Here is a 15,381-nt window from a genome sequence, read left to right as displayed (position 1 = left end):
GTGTCAGTCAGTCAGTTTAACATTAACAGGAGTGAGATTCAGAATACGGTCATATGAGCCATGATTGGGTGACATTTCTCCAAGGTAATTATGGTACTGACCTTCCTCTGATTGAGGTCTGCCTCCTCATCCAGGTCAGTCTCCATCCCTCCATCTGGGCTCTGGCTCTGAGCATGCCCAGTAGAGCAGCTGTCATCTTGTCTCCTACACACACAAACACAAGAGTGGAGGAGTGGCTCAGAATTATTTGTATGTATTGACAATTACACCAGCACTGAAATTGTCCATTGTAACACAAGTGCTGAATTTAATGTTACGCCCCATGCAAGTATTGTGGTAATGTGGGTGTGTGTTTGGGTGTGATTTTTCTCTCACACACAACAAACACACACACGCACGCACATGCACACGCACACGCACACACACACACATACACACCTCCCACCAAACCACCACCCTTCCATCAGGAATGTGTACTGACTGGTTTCTTTTCATGACTGGCCTATTTTGTGTGACAGGAAGAATGCTAAAAATGCATTCCTCAGGAGAATCAGGCCATAGTGAATCACACTCACCCTAATCCTGAGACACAATAGAACTGTGAAACAACCACAATTAGACAACTGTACCAGCCACTGTTCCTTCTTTAAAACATGTCTAGGCATGTTATCGACACTTACATACATGCATAACATTCCATCCCCCACTCCACCTACATCCATAAACCCAACTGAGAATATAAGGAATAGTCTTAAGAATTAATTGTAGCTGAATGAATTATAACATTGGAGTTGCCTACTTAAAAAAAAACTCCTGCCGAACATGGAGGGACACATTTAGCTTTAAAACATGTAATGTTAAATCACGCCAGTGGGTGGCAGTGCTGCTCCACTTTGGAAGCCATGTTACAGTCCAACTGCATAACCGTGATATGGTCCCATGTTGCCTCACTCCACAGATCTCTACAGCTGAGACATTAGCTGTTCTCAGTAGTATTTCTCACTACTTTGTTTTGTGTCACTGAATTGTTATCCTCCTTAATGTGAACATTCTCTCTTCAAACAATATGTCCATGACGAAAACAAAACAGACCCTACTTTAGAAGAGATTTTGTAACTTCACCTTGAAAAGCCGGCAACTGTTCAACCATACTCTTATTCAAAATATAATAGTGTACACATGTAACCCAAATACAACACAAAGTTATAAGCTTAATATTCAGTTGCCTTTTCTTAATATCCTTCAATAAAACATTAAACTGTCATTATGTTGTAAATTGTATTGTGATAACAGAGATCAAAAGCAATATTTAGGAGCCATAATATAATCAGCCTTCACAAAAGGCTCTTTGTGCACCTGTGTTGATGAACTCTGATCCAATACACCGACCAATCATTGAGTTGCATAACATGAATAAAAAAATCCTGCACTTCCTCATTTCCAGGAGGCCTTGTGGCTCACCAGACCTTCGGCCACCCCTCACCTGTCCTCCAACCAGCTGCTCCCCCGGCGTTGCCATGGCGACTTCCCTCCGTCGCTGGGGAAGATCTCCTCCATCAGATCCAAGGTGTTCTTTCCGCCCCAGGTGTCCAGGATGGGGGTCAGAGATCTATCCCTGGAGACCAGCTGTCTGGCCAGCGCCTCCACCCTCAGCTCCTCAGCAGACCTCTCTCTTCTGGGAAGGAGCTGGTACTCCGGGCCCAGGCTCTCCTGGGCCTCACAGGCCTCAGGAGCAGCAGCAACAGTACCACCACTGGGCCTCTCCTCTGAGAGAAGACTGGTGGGGGAGAGGGGCTGGGGCTCCGGTTCAGTGTTGAGGCTGGGGGGTCTCAGGGGGGCTGACCGGGGGGTACCAGAGGGGGGTACCAGAGGGGGGGATGGGATTGACTGCTTCCTCTCTGACCTCACAGCATCCATGAACGCAGAGCTGCGAATGAAATACAGACAGACAGACAGATAGCAGAGTTGAATAGACAGACAGACGGACAGACGGGCAGACAGCAGTGTATCACATTACCTTTTCTCAAATGAGTGCCAAAAATACTTTCAGGGGTTATGATGCTAATGTCATGCTCTCCTAGTCAACCTATGAAGGACACTGGTACTGTGGTGTGGTGTGGCGTGGCGTGGTGCGGTGGCGTGGCGTGGCATGGTGTGTGTGGTGGTGTGGTGGTGTGGTGTTGCGGTGCGGTGTTGCGTGGCGGCGTGGCATGGCGTGTGTGGTGGGGCGGGAGTCTCTGTGTACCTGTCGCTGGTTCGTTGCTCATGGCGACCGCTCTCCATCTGATCCTCCTCCTTCTCTCTGGCTGGCGGGGGGGGAGGGGGCAGGAAGGAGGGTGGTGGGGGGAAGTCCTCGATGATGTCGGTCTCCCTGACGGCCGGCGGGGAAGATGGAGGGGACGGCGGCGGTGGCGGCAGGAACACCTCGTCATCGTCCTGCGAGAACACCGGGGGTGGCGCCATCTGGAGGCTGGATTCAGAGATCCGCAGGGAGGGGAGGGGCTGCGGTCTGGGAGAAGAGGGGCAGTGGCTGGAGCTGGTGGTGGTCAGGGACAAGGGGGGAGAGGATGGCTTCTCCCTGCCCTCTCTGTGCGGCGGACGCGGGGGTGGATGCGAGGGTGGAGGTGGGGCGGTCTTTGGTGCAGCCAGTGCCTGAGGACAGGGCCCCTCCCTGGGGAAGTCCTTGAGGGTCTCTTCGGACGTGCTGGTGTCACTGGAGCTCTGTCTGGTCACCCCCTGCGTGGCTACATCTCTCTGACCATCCGGGTGACACGGGCTAAAGTTCGCTTTAGCGTTAGCATCAGCATTAGCACTATCCATCAGGCAGGGGAAGGCAATGGCGTCCAGGTTAGCCTGGCTCAGCCTCTCGCTGGCTTGCCAGTCCTGGCTGGTAGGAGTGCCAGGGGTGCCAGGGGGGGAGAAAGGGCAGGGGAGGCCCACAGAGGCGGCGAGGCCCGAGGCACTGTTAGCCCGCTGGCGGTCCGGGTTCCTCTGCCTCTCCCTCCGGATCACGGGGGTGTTGTTCTGGGACGGGCCCTGGTTCAGCATGTAGCGCTCCACACGCTGCTGGGAGGCGGCTGACGCAAGCTTCTCAGCCTTCTGGCTCTCTATGGCCCTACAACACACAATGTGACACATATGAATACACACACACACACACGTACCGCTCACACGCACACGCGCACGCGCACACACACACACACACACACACACACACACACACACACACACACACACGATTGATATTATCTCCCAGTCCTACCCGTTTCCCAATCACAAACATCCCTGACATCTAATTTCTCATCACGTTTTCTTTCCATTCCATGCCAGGGAGTTTTCTTCTGAAATGCCAGCTATTCTGCACAAGGACAATTCAGCTCCAAAATAGCAGTGAGCAGAGTACAGAGTCACAGCGAGTCCAGTCCAATAGCCTAGAGCCCCACTGACCAAGTAAGGAAGGGACTGGAGGAGTATTGCCTTAAAAGTCAGCATGTTTTAAAACATTTTCAGCTCTCATCATAAACTGTTGTTCTTCGAGGGAAACGTCTGAGGGGGTGACTGCATGTGGAAAACACTTTGGCCTGACACAACTATGTGATTGTGAGAGCTGGAAATGTCACAATTGTATATGTAATGATTGTGGCGGTTGATACAATCCGAGAGGGTGGAAACACACACACAAACACACAGGCATGTGCATGTACACACACTCACACACATGCATGTACACACACACACACACACACACACACACACACACACACACACACACCTGTTGTCAGTGAGTGTGAACAGTTGAGGCTCTGTTGAGAAGATCCCAAACATTCTCAAGTCTCCTCCCATGAAGTCCTGAAATGCAAGAGCAGTGAGTGATTAGTTAGAATACAATAGGATAGAATCAAATAGAATAAAATCAAATAGAATAGAATGGGGTCAATCAAAACACTCCAGGGTGGGTGATGCAGGACTATACATGGGGACTATGGTTCTGGATGCAGAGCAGATCACTGGAGAAAAGCAGTTCTGAATACTGGGCTGCAGCCGTGAGCACTATCTAACCGTTACTGCTCGTACCGTACCAAAAATGAAACAATAACAGTCCGTACACATACATCATATCCTACAGAATGACCTCGGTGATCTTTTCATCATTATTTGTGTTTACATTCAGCGATGAATCTGGAGCCAGAACATTTCCCCGGTGGCGTCGTCATGGGGTGCACATGTCAGAGCCTATGAATCATGGGATTAGCTCTTCAGCCTGGTATGTGCTGCGAGGAGCCTCGCTCTGAGGCCAGACACGACCACAGCTTTCTCACCAACACTCCAGGACAGGGGAGGCTGGTGGAGGTAGAAATTGGAGGACGGGCTCATTGCAATGCATGGAATGGTGTCGCACGTGCATTGCAATGAGCCCGTCCTCCGATTTCTACCTCCACTAGCCTCCCCTGCTCCAGGATCTCCTCACCCTTCTGAACTGTACTGTGTGTGTCATGTATATGTCTTATTTTTGGTTTATTGAATTCATGAAGGGGAATACAACAAATCTGTTTAGGTTGTATATCCATGATAGAGCAGTTCTTCTATGCCCAGAGAGTGAGCTAGCTGAGCTAGCCTAGCTAACACCCCCTCGGCGGCCCACGCTCGTGTGAAAAGCTGTGTTTATGTTAAGGGTGTAATCTTTAAGGGAGATAAATGGCTATTTTATCCCCCCCCCACCCCATCCATCCCCCCCCCCCCATGTTTCCTGACCCAATCGGCACAGAGCGCTCCCAAAGATGTCCGTTATCTATGGCTGCTCCTCCCCACCCCGGCCAGGCCAATCACAGCACAGCACACAGGGGCCTTATCAGTCAGCACCCTGCTTCTCGGGCAGGCTCAGTGGCACCACACAGGAAGTCCCAAGATTCTGGGTATTTCCTGTGGAGCTAGCTAGCCCTGGACAGGACTAGTGTCACCTGTGCCCTCTAGGCAGGCAGGCAGGCAGGCAGACAGACAGACAGACAGACAGACAGACAGACAGACATACTCCTCCTCAGTAACCCCCTTAGGGCATTCACTACTGAACATCTACACTGCAAAATAACCCATGACAGACATTCAGTGTGAAATACAGTGTTCGAACCCCGGGTCTCCAGAGTGGAATACCCAAGCATCTACCATTAGACCAAGAGGACATCACTAAGGATTGAGGGTCCGAGACATCGGTTTACATGTCTCAGGCAGGGCTACCCACCATGAGTGTGAGATTCCAAATCACCCCCGCTACACAAGGTCATACAGTTCATGACCGTAAATGTGCTAAACACTGGTTTTATACATTGATTGATGGAAAGCCTTGCCCTGCTGTGAGGTTGGACCATTTCTCTGCTGCGCTGCTGGAGATTGTTCCCTTGTTGCAACATGTTGCAACTCGATTGTAATAAATCTATTGATTGATTATACCTGCTGTTGCTCATTCCTGAACCTGAGAATAAACTACAGCAGCATGTATGCTAGCCCAGCAAGACGACCGGTCTTTGACCCTGCTGACACTTATTGCCTCATGGGTTCTCAGCGCAGAGACACTGGGTTTACCTCCCTGCCCTCAGAACGAAGACACTGAGTTTATCTGTCTGCTGTCTGCTCATACAGACACAGCTGTGAGAATGGTGTTTTTTTTCACCACCAAGCCCAGCTGAGATGTGAGCTGCCCAAAGGTTTATAACCGAAGCTAAAACCAGCACATGTTTTCACTGAGCCAATATAATGTGCTTCTATTTTCCTGGGAGAGAGGGGGGGGTCAGGGGAGAGAGAGACAGAGACAGAGACAGAGACAGAGACAAAGACAGAGAGAGAGTGTACACTACCTGGTTGAGTCTCTCCACCGACGGAGAGGAGCGTGACCTGAAGTGCTGGGGAGCAGGCCTCTTCTCAGAGCGCTCCAGCAGGTCCTCTGCAGAGGCTGACTTCCCAGAGCTGCGTGCTGGAGCCACCCTCTCAAAAGCCCCATCACGCTGCTGGGAAAACTCCTGGCTTCGGAGAGGCTCAAAGGCCTGGGCTGAACTGGGTCTAAACAGCTCTCCCTCCCAGGCCCTGTCCTGTGGCCTGTGGGTGGTGACAGGGCCATGGGGATCTACTAGGTGGGCGACGGGGGCCTGGGTGGGTCGGGTAGTGGCTCTGCCTGGGTAGAGGCCAGGGGGCAGGGTGGAGCACAGACGTCCCCCGCCAGAGAAGCCATCTAAGCCGGGGTCCTGCAGAGACATCAGGCTGGAGGTGGAGGAGAAGCTCCAGGTGTCTGAGGAGGAGGACCCAGGCTGCAGGTAGGCGCTGTGGGGCCGGCCACCCTCGGACCTCCGGACCCCCCTCTTCCTCTCCATGTACTCGGCCAGGGCGTCCTGCTGCTGCTGCCTCAGCTCCGGACGGTACGTGGCAGCCTGGGGGGGAGCACCACCTCCCGCTCCGGACATGCTGCGACTGACGGCCATCTCGAACATCCGCCGCCGGTCAGACACGCTGGTCTCGGTCAAGAGGAACTTCCTGTGGGAGGAGCTCTCTCCATCCGACATGCCCACCTCGTGCATGTTCTCCGGTTCAGAGTACGAGCGCTTCTTCTGCTCCATGGTGAGACGCTTACGACCCCCGATGCGGACGGGGGGACCCACCGCTGGGACGCTGGGGAGCTCTGGGGGACTGTACCTCTCCCTCTCCACCTCTGGTGGGGTGACCACATGCCTCTCTTTGGGGGTGTGAGGGGAGGTCGTAGTGAGAGAAGTAGAGACAATATTACTAGTAGGTTTGGGGCTGGTTTTGGGGGCCTTGCGGTCCAGGGATAAGTGCTTGGTGGGGACGGGAGGAGGGCTGACACTAGAGACACTGAGGTCCCTGCGTCTGAAAGAGGTGGAGCGGAGGACCTTGGACTGGGCGTCTTTGAGGCTGTCGCGGTAGGTACGGTTGAAGGAGGTGTCCTGGATGGTGCCCAGGAGGTCCTGAAGGTCATCCCTCCAGGGGAAGTTCTGGTCCTGGCCGTTCTCATCCTGGCCCAGCTGGAAGGTGCTCCGGCTTCGCTGCAGCACCAAAGCAGGGTCCTGGAGGCCCCTGGAAGGACATAGGAAATACATTGTTAAAGGAATAGTCCACCCAAATTACAAAATCAAATATTTGGTTCCTTCAATGGAAGTCAAGGGACCCTAAATTAGCATTTTTGAAATGTCATGCCCAAATCACGCCACATTCTCGAAAGTCAATATCTTCATAGAAATATCTTTAAATGAATGAGATGATTCAGGTATGACATTTCAAACATGCTAATTTAGTTAGCAGTTAGTGACAGTTTAAGTTCATTTGTATTATGTTTTCAGCTCAAATTCATGAGCCTTATAAGCCACTGTGCCCATTTAGCCATGTCATTATTGGCAAAGAAAATGTGTAATGACCTTGTTTGATAAAGGCAATACATTTCTGATATTTAAAAAAAAGATAGCGAAAAGAAATTAGATTAGATTAGATTAGATTCAACTTTATTGTCATTGTGCAGAGTACAAGTACAGAGACAACGAAATGCAGTTAGCGTCTAACCAGAAGTGCAAAATAGCAGAAAGTGCAATGAACAGTATTTACAGGTAGTGCAATATATGATCAGTAAGTAGTGCAGTATAATATAAGCAGTGCAGTATAGCAGTAGCATTATAGCAGAATAAATACTTACAGTATGAACAGTGTAGCAGCATATGAGCTGTATGGGTAATGCAGTCTAGCAGTATATATGTATTAACAGTAACATGAGGTAGATAGCAGAATAAATATAAATATGGAATGCCGTATAAACAGTATAAACAGGTATGTACAGTATGTGCAGTAGTGTTAAAGAAAATATAAGGATATGTGCATTATGTGCATTATGAACAGTATGAACAGTATGGACAGGTATGTACAGAAGAGCAGTGGTATTGAGTAAGAGCAGGGGAGGGGAGTAGTAGTGCAATGACCATGATGATGGTAATAAATCAATATGCTTACCTGAGCTCGGGATGTTCACTGCTCCCTCGCCGCTGCTCCCTATGGCCCTCATGGGCCACCATACCCGTCCCATGTGAGGAGGCGGAGTTGTGTGTTCTCTGGGCAACGCTGGGTCCGTTGCTGTTGCTTCTCTCCAGCATGTTCCGTAGGTCCTCCATGCTAGCGAGGGTGCTCTTGGACCTCTCATGAGGCTGGGGCTGGTTGGGACGGGAGGTGCCCAGGTTGGCATGCTGACTGCCATGTTGGCTGGCATGGCTGGTGCTCTGGCTCCGCGGCTTCCCCTGCTCGCGACGCTCGAAGCGGCTGACCTTCTCCAGGACGGAGAGGCTGCGGGCGCTGCCCTTGTGGTTGCCCTGGCTGCTCTCTGGGCTGACACAGCGCTGTACCTCTGCCAGGGCATTCTCCAGACGGGTCAGAGGGTGCTCCCTCTGGTGGATGGCACTGGAATCGCTGTAGTGTCTGAGGTGGGCACTGCCACGCTGGTCCACCTTGCTGCCCTGGGCTGGGGTGGTGATGGTGGTGGTACTGCTGATTCCACGGCCCCCCTGTGCCACCTGGCCCTGTGCTATCTTACTGGGCAATGGCTCAGGCTCTGCATGAGTGCTGTGGCTGTGTTCAGTGTGTTTGCTCTGGGCCTCCTCCGTCCCCTGCCTGTGGCTGTGGTTCTCAGGGTACTCTGTGCTCTGGGACTGGGGGTACCTGGGCCTCTCTCCCCTGGGCTGGACCGGGGTGTAGGGGTCCCTCCTCTCCTGGCCTATGGACTGGGCAGAGCTGGGCCTGTGAGCCTGGTGGCCCTGGTGGTGGTGGTGGCTCTGCCTTGGGACTACAGCGGTTTGTCCCTCTGGGGGGCCACCCCCACCTCCTCCACCTCCTCCAGCCCTCAAGTGAGGCCGGTACTGACCGCATTTGGTCGGGGCCTCCTCGTGACCTCCTCTGTCGGCTTGCAGGGCTGGAGCCGGTGGTGGTTTGGGCTGAGTGAAGTCGTGGTGGTGGTGTTGCTGGTGGTCGTGGGGCTGGTTGGTCTGGAGGCTGGTGGAGGTGGTGGTGGTGTTATAGGAGGAAGGGTTGCTTTGGTATCCGTTCTCCAGCGCCACTTCGACCCCGACCCCGTCCACACTGACCCCCACACCCAACCCCATGCCCTGATGGAGGGCATGCCTGCTGCTCTCCTTCGCCAGCGCTGGGTAGACGCCGCTGCTGGGGCTGGGGCAGCTGGTGGGCATCTGGGCGAAGTGTGGTTCGGGCGGGGGCACGGGGTAGATGCCCGTGGGCAGCATGAGGCGTCCCGACTGGGAGGAGGCCTGGGGATGGGGAGGGGCGGGGAGGGAGCTTTGTTTAGGCTTGGTGGTGGGACTGCTCTCAGGGCTCTTCTCTATGACTGTGTGGAGCTGGCCCTCGGGCCCGTATGAGCCCTTCCCGCCTGATGCCACCGACCCACTGGAGTGGTGCCACGAGCCCTTGTGCTGCGCCCTGAGCGAGCGTGCCTGCTCCAGGCTGGACCAGGAGTTGGGCCGCTCGTGGTTCCGGATGGCAGCGTAGCTGTCGCTGCGGAGGGGAGGCGCTGGGGCTGGCGCCCCCTTCAGGCTCTCATAGGAACTGCGGCTGGACGCCTGGCCCCAGATGGGCCCCACACTGTGGCGGTTGGAGGCGGAATTACTGCCACCACTGCTGCCACTGCCGCTGCTACTGCTGCTGCTGCTGCCACGGTGACTGACCCCGCCTCCCCCGGCCCGGTACCATCCCCCGCCGCGGGCCTCGTTGTTGCGTAGCAGCGCGGCAGAGGCAGAGCTAACCTCGTGCTCCTGAGACACGCCCTGTTGGGGGTCGTAGATCGTGCGGACGTAGCGGATGTCCGCCTGCTGCATGCCTTCAGCCCCGCCCCCACCCCCGCCCCTTTGAGGAACCGTCTCCATGGAATAAGAGCGCTCTTTACTGAAGGAGGGCGCTGCCGTCAAGTACTCTGGGATACTGGAGCTGGTGGAGAAGGAGCTGTAGGCGGAGTCTCGTTTGCTGTGGAGGTGGTCAATGCTGTTGGAGGACTTGGAGGCGGACAGCTGGTGGCAGGAACTGTAGGCCGGGTGGGAGTGGTGGTCCAGGCTCTCCATGCTGCCTCTGGAACTGTACTGGTCAGGACTCTTCCTCAGGTATCCTGACTCATAGCCTGACAGGTCTGCGGTAGAAGCACTGGGGAGAGGGGGGGGAGAGAGGTCAGTTACCTGTCTGTCTGTATGTTATTCTGAACACAATAAAAAAAGAAAGGGGGGGGGGGGGGGGGGTAGAGAGAAGTCAGTTTGAGTAAACTTCGCAGTTACCCGTCTGTCTCTGTCTGCCTGTCTGTTATTCTGAACACAATAGGCAGAAGTAAGGTTTCAGGGAACAGGAAGTAGCCCAGAGGATCGCTGCTGGTAAATACCATTCATTAACTGGCCTATCGAGTCTGAAGTGGAACCTTTCCTTTTTCTTTTTTTCCGGGGAAATGAAACCACTTGGGTTGTTATCACCCGTCCAGACCATACACGTCATAAACGTATACACCAGTATAACACCGACTTCACCGTTTTACAATACAACCTTGAAAGATATCTCAGTGATATTCATTGTGATGTGCTTGAGAAGAGTCAATCATTAGAGATATTGGTTGATTGTGGCTCGGACAGAGTAGGGATCATTAAGTAGCTCCTCCATCAATAACCAGCCGCTGTATTCACACAACTCTCCTGCTATCTTTATGGGCTGCGGTGGAGTCGATGACATGAGATTTGTGTGTCACATACATGCAAATGTGTCAAATAATTACATCATACTCATGTAAGAAATCAATACTTGTTAAAGATTAAAGAAAAAAAAAATGAACTTGACTTGTAAATAACTAAATAACAGAGAAATTCATTAATCTCACTGGCTTATAAATTCAAGTCAAATTAATAGGAAGAGATATTTTCTAAATGCCACAGGAGTGCACATTTATGTTGCGGCCCCGCTTCTAACAACTGATTAAACTACTCATGGGCTTGATGAACACTTGTTGACCAGGTTGACACGTTGAATCTACACAGGCGTCTAGTGCAGGGGAGCACCAGGTCTCTCCATGAGACTAACCCAGATAAATAAAGGTTAAATGAAAATAAACATGTGCAGTCCCGACTCCCGAGAACTAGAGCTGAGAGTTGGCTGTCCTGCCTGCGCTTCCCTCCCTGCCTGCCTGCCTGCCTGCCTGCCTGCCTGCCTGCTAGAGGGCTTGGCCAGGCCTCGGAGAAGAGAGACGCTGGGCCTCTGGGCCTGCTGCCCTTGTATGGTTATGTAGGTGCTGAAGGGAGGGTGGCGGGGAGTGTGTGTGTGTGTGTGTGTGTGTGTGTACGCAAGTGTACATGAGTGTATGTGTGTGAGTAAATGCACAAACGTGTTTGTGTGTCTGTGCGTGAGCATACATGCATGAGCGTGTGTGTGTGTGCATGAGTGTGTGTGTGTCCGTGCGTATGTATGTGTGTCATTGTGTGTGTGTGTGTGTGTGTGTGTGTGTGTGTGTGTGTGTGTGTGTGTGTGTGTGTGTGTGTGTGTGTGCATACGTGCATGAATGTGTGTGTGTGTGTGTGTGTGTGTGTGTGTGTGTGTGTGTGTGTGTGTGTGTGTGTGTGTGTGTGTGTGCGTGTGTGCATACGTGCATGAATGTGTGTGTGCGTGTGTGTAGAGGTGTGGGGGAGGGTAGAGGCCCACTGGTATTTCTGCTGCAGTAATTAATGTGTACACGTCACCCAGCCTGGGGATCAGCACAATCGTTCTTATAGCGCCGCTCCCTCAACCATGAACAACTCAATTACACTTCCTACTCTCCACAAGTGGGCTGCAATGTACCCCTCTCTCCCTCTCTTTCTCCCTCTCTTTCTCCCTGTCTTTGTCTTTATCTTTATCCCCCTCTCTCTCTCTCTCTCTCTCTCCCCCTCTCCCTCTCTCTCTACCTCTCTCTCTGACAGCTGAACAACCAGCCTCATTGGACAGCTCGAGACACACAGTCCTTGAGGGAGTCGCCATGGGAACCGTAGAGGTGAGGACGTGTCATCAGGAATGCCCCTCTGTCGCCGACAGACTGCGTCAACATCCCCCCCCCCCCCCCCATCCACCCACATTCTCTCTTCTTTATATCTGCTATCATTGATAACGCCTGAATGTACTTGCCGAAACAATGACAAGTAATATTTACATAAACAAGCTGTCTAAAGCAATGTGGAGGCAGTTGGCTAAGAGTTTTTTTTTTAACTGCCTTGTTAATTGTGGGGGGGGGGGGGGGGGGGGGGCGCTTAAAGATACAACCTGGCACCTAGACAATGGACTGAATTCCTGTTAAGTAGTCCATTAAAAAAGCAAAAGGGCAACAAAAAAAAAAAAACATGTCTTCTGCAGTTCACTAGGTCTAGGCAATATGACTATCCTGCTTGCTGTGTTCAAAGATCATAGTATTGTGGATTTCGATGGCAATATTTGCAACTTTTACTCCTGTCTTGGTGATGTCAGAATTGCTTACTGTATGTCAGTGGAGGCTGGTGGAGGTAGAATGGGCTCATTGTAACGCATGGAATGGAAGGAGGAATGGTATCCTCATTGCATTCCATGGGTTACAATGACCCTGTCCTCTTATTTCTGCCTCCACTAGCCTCCCCTGGTGTATGTATACATCTTGTTCTGATACATAAGTCACAGTGTCTACATGGCAGACAAGATGACTCACTGCTGGATAAATAAAGCAGACAGATATGCTCTTCGCACGATAGCTCAATATTAGCCCTTAGCATTCTGGCCACAGAGCTATCTCTAGTAAAGGCTCAATCTGTAATTTCATTTAGGGTCACATACACTCACCAACACTTTATTAGGAACACTACACTAATACTGGATAGGGCCTCCTTTTGCTCTCAAAACAGCCTCAATTCTTCGTGGCATTGATTCCACAAGATGTTGGAAACATTCCTTTGAGATTTTGGTCCATGATGACATGATTGCATCACGCAATTCCTGCAGATTTTTCCGAACTTTCAAGCAGTGATTCTCCCGTTCTACCACATCCCAAAGATGTTCTATTGGATTCAGATCCGGTGACTGGAAAGGCCACTGAAGAACACTGAACTCATTGTCATGTTCATGAAACCAGTTTGAGACAACTTTTGCTTTGTGACATGGTGCATTATCATGCTGGAAGTAGCCATTAGAAGATGGGTCAATTGTGACCATGAAGGGATGCACATGGTCAGCAACAATAAAACATCTTAAAGTGTCAAAACCCGCCAAAATCATTAACCCCACCAATGTTTCGTTCCCTGACCTAAAAAAATATGTAATCCCATCAAAAGAAGAAGAGAACAATGCAAAGAATTTCCTCATTGTCTCTCCTGCTAAAGCCTCGCCCACACACCTTCAGATGTCCTGTCTACAGAGGTCTGCTCTCAATATGCACTAGACTGGTGGTCCTTCTGACAAAGGGCTGTCTTAGACTCCTTACATGTGAGTAGCCTGGACACTGTTTGATCTCCTGTATTGCCTTTGTGTCCCTCCCTCTGTAGAGACCAGGGCCAGAGAGAGAGAGAGGGGGAGAGAGAGAGGGGGGGAGAGAGAGAGAGACAGAAAGGGAGAGAGAGAGAGAGAGAGAGAGAGAGAGAGTAGATAGAGAGAGAGAAGCAGAGGGAGAGAGAAGGGCAGAGATAAAAAGAGAGCCTGAAAGAGAGACAGAGAAGGAGAGATAGCCTTAAAGAGAGAGAAAGAGAGGCAGAGAAAAAGAGGCAGAGAGAAAGAGAGGCAGAGAGACGAAGAAAGGGAGAGAGAGGAAGAGAGGGAGAGGAGAGAGAACGAGAGGGGGAAAGAAAGAAAGAATTCGAAAGAAAGAAAGAAAAAAAGAAAGAAAGACAGAGAGAGGCTCTTTGTTCGATGGGTCCACAGCCACAGTGCCATCATGGTTGCTGGTTTCACTAACCTGGCATGGTAGGTCTGGTGCCAGGGAGCGCCCATGCCACCCTGGGATACTTGCATCATGCTGGGGTCTGGCTGGCCCTCCCCGAGCTTGGTAGAGTGCCACGAGTGAGGTCGCGATGCTGGCTCGCTCCGTCTGGGGAACGCAATGTGGAACACAGGGTCAGCAGGGACACAGCGAGAACAGCAGGGGAGACTGGGGGAGTACACACACACACACACACACACACACACACACACACACACACACACACACACACACACACGCATACACACACACACGCGCATACACACACACGCGCATACACACACACGCGCATACACACACACGCATACACACACACGCATACACACACACGCATACACACACACGCACACACACTAATAGAGAAAAGGAAAAAAAACTACTTAATCGCCTATAAGCATAAAAGCACAAACACACCAGAACAATGTACTCTATACACTCCCAGCCAATCACGATCACACAGCATTACACATCTTTAACTGTCCACTTAGTTTAGGCCACTGGGAGGTCCTCAAGCACGCTGTTAAATCTGCACCAGGAATGTCGCAATCTTATCTGTTCTCATCAGATAAACAAAAAATACCCAACCCATAGCAACTCATCAAACCAAACTGATAATGTAGACACACACTTAGTCATCTGAAGGCCCGAGCAAATACCTAACCACTAAGAATGACAATAGAGGGGGTCGGGAGGGTTGTGTTCCACATATGATATTAATATTAAGGGATTGAAAATATGGAACAAAATACTAGAAAGTACTAAAATGTGAAGTATCATCATTCTCAAAGTTTTATGTGTAGAAGAAGCTAGAGTATGTATTGGGAGGAAACCCCATGGGTTTCCAAGTGTGCAATAACATCTGAACCTAGTTAGTCACATAAGATCCCATTGCAATGCTTCGTAGGCTTTATGACAAAGTGTTGAAGATTCATTATGCTCTCTGAATGCTTTGGGGAATATCCAACGTCAGCCGGTTAGTTTTGTTGTTCCAAATCCCATGAAGTTTTGTGCATTGTCTCTCCAAGCCAAACTGTTGCCGGTCCCAGCAGCCTCTCAGCTGTGCTTTGCTGCTTTCATAACGAGCGTTTTCACGCCTGATCATCCGGACGTATTACTTCTGCTGTCCGTTCCAGAGCAACACACACACACACACACAGACAGAGACACACTGACACAGACACACACACACACACTCCCCCCTCCACACCCCAACCCAACCCAACCCCCCTCCTACTAGGCCTGGCCTATACGGCAGCTGGTGAGGCCTAGTCGTTGCCCTGGACCTGGGCCTGGGCCTGGGCTTGCTCTGAGGCCTGGGTCACACCACCAGACAGAGTCCAGCTGCGTGCCATCACCAGCAGGGCTGACAGCAGCCTTACTCCCCCTCCTTGTTCAGCCTC

At 51.5% G+C, this 15,381-nt stretch overlaps 1 protein-coding gene across 2 annotated transcripts in view; it reads right to left on the bottom strand.

The window, feature by feature from the left end:
- shroom3 (shroom family member 3) overlaps positions 1-15,381 on the bottom strand; it is a 39,574-nt gene that overhangs the window by 3,243 nt on the left and 20,950 nt on the right. For both annotated transcript variants that reach the window (XM_083670159.1, XM_083670158.1), the window contains 7 exons: positions 13,958-14,089; positions 7,999-10,182; positions 5,850-7,077; positions 3,773-3,849; positions 2,246-3,115; positions 1,484-1,927; positions 102-204 (listed from right to left, as the gene is read on the bottom strand). In XM_083670159.1, coding sequence (XP_083526285.1) covers positions 102-204; positions 1,484-1,927; positions 2,246-3,115; positions 3,773-3,849; positions 5,850-7,077; positions 7,999-10,182; positions 13,958-14,016 — 4,965 coding nt within the window. In that variant the 5' untranslated portion in view covers positions 14,017-14,089. The remainder of the gene's footprint in view (positions 1-101; positions 205-1,483; positions 1,928-2,245; positions 3,116-3,772; positions 3,850-5,849; positions 7,078-7,998; positions 10,183-13,957; positions 14,090-15,381) is intronic.

The sequence above is a fragment of the Argentina silus genome (assembly GCF_951799395.1).
Source record: "Argentina silus genome assembly, chromosome: 5".
In the NCBI taxonomy this organism is placed as follows: domain Eukaryota; kingdom Metazoa; phylum Chordata; class Actinopteri; order Argentiniformes; family Argentinidae; genus Argentina; species Argentina silus.
The sequence above is the reverse complement of the archived record's forward strand: the minus strand, read 5'-3'. Positions and strand labels throughout refer to the sequence as shown.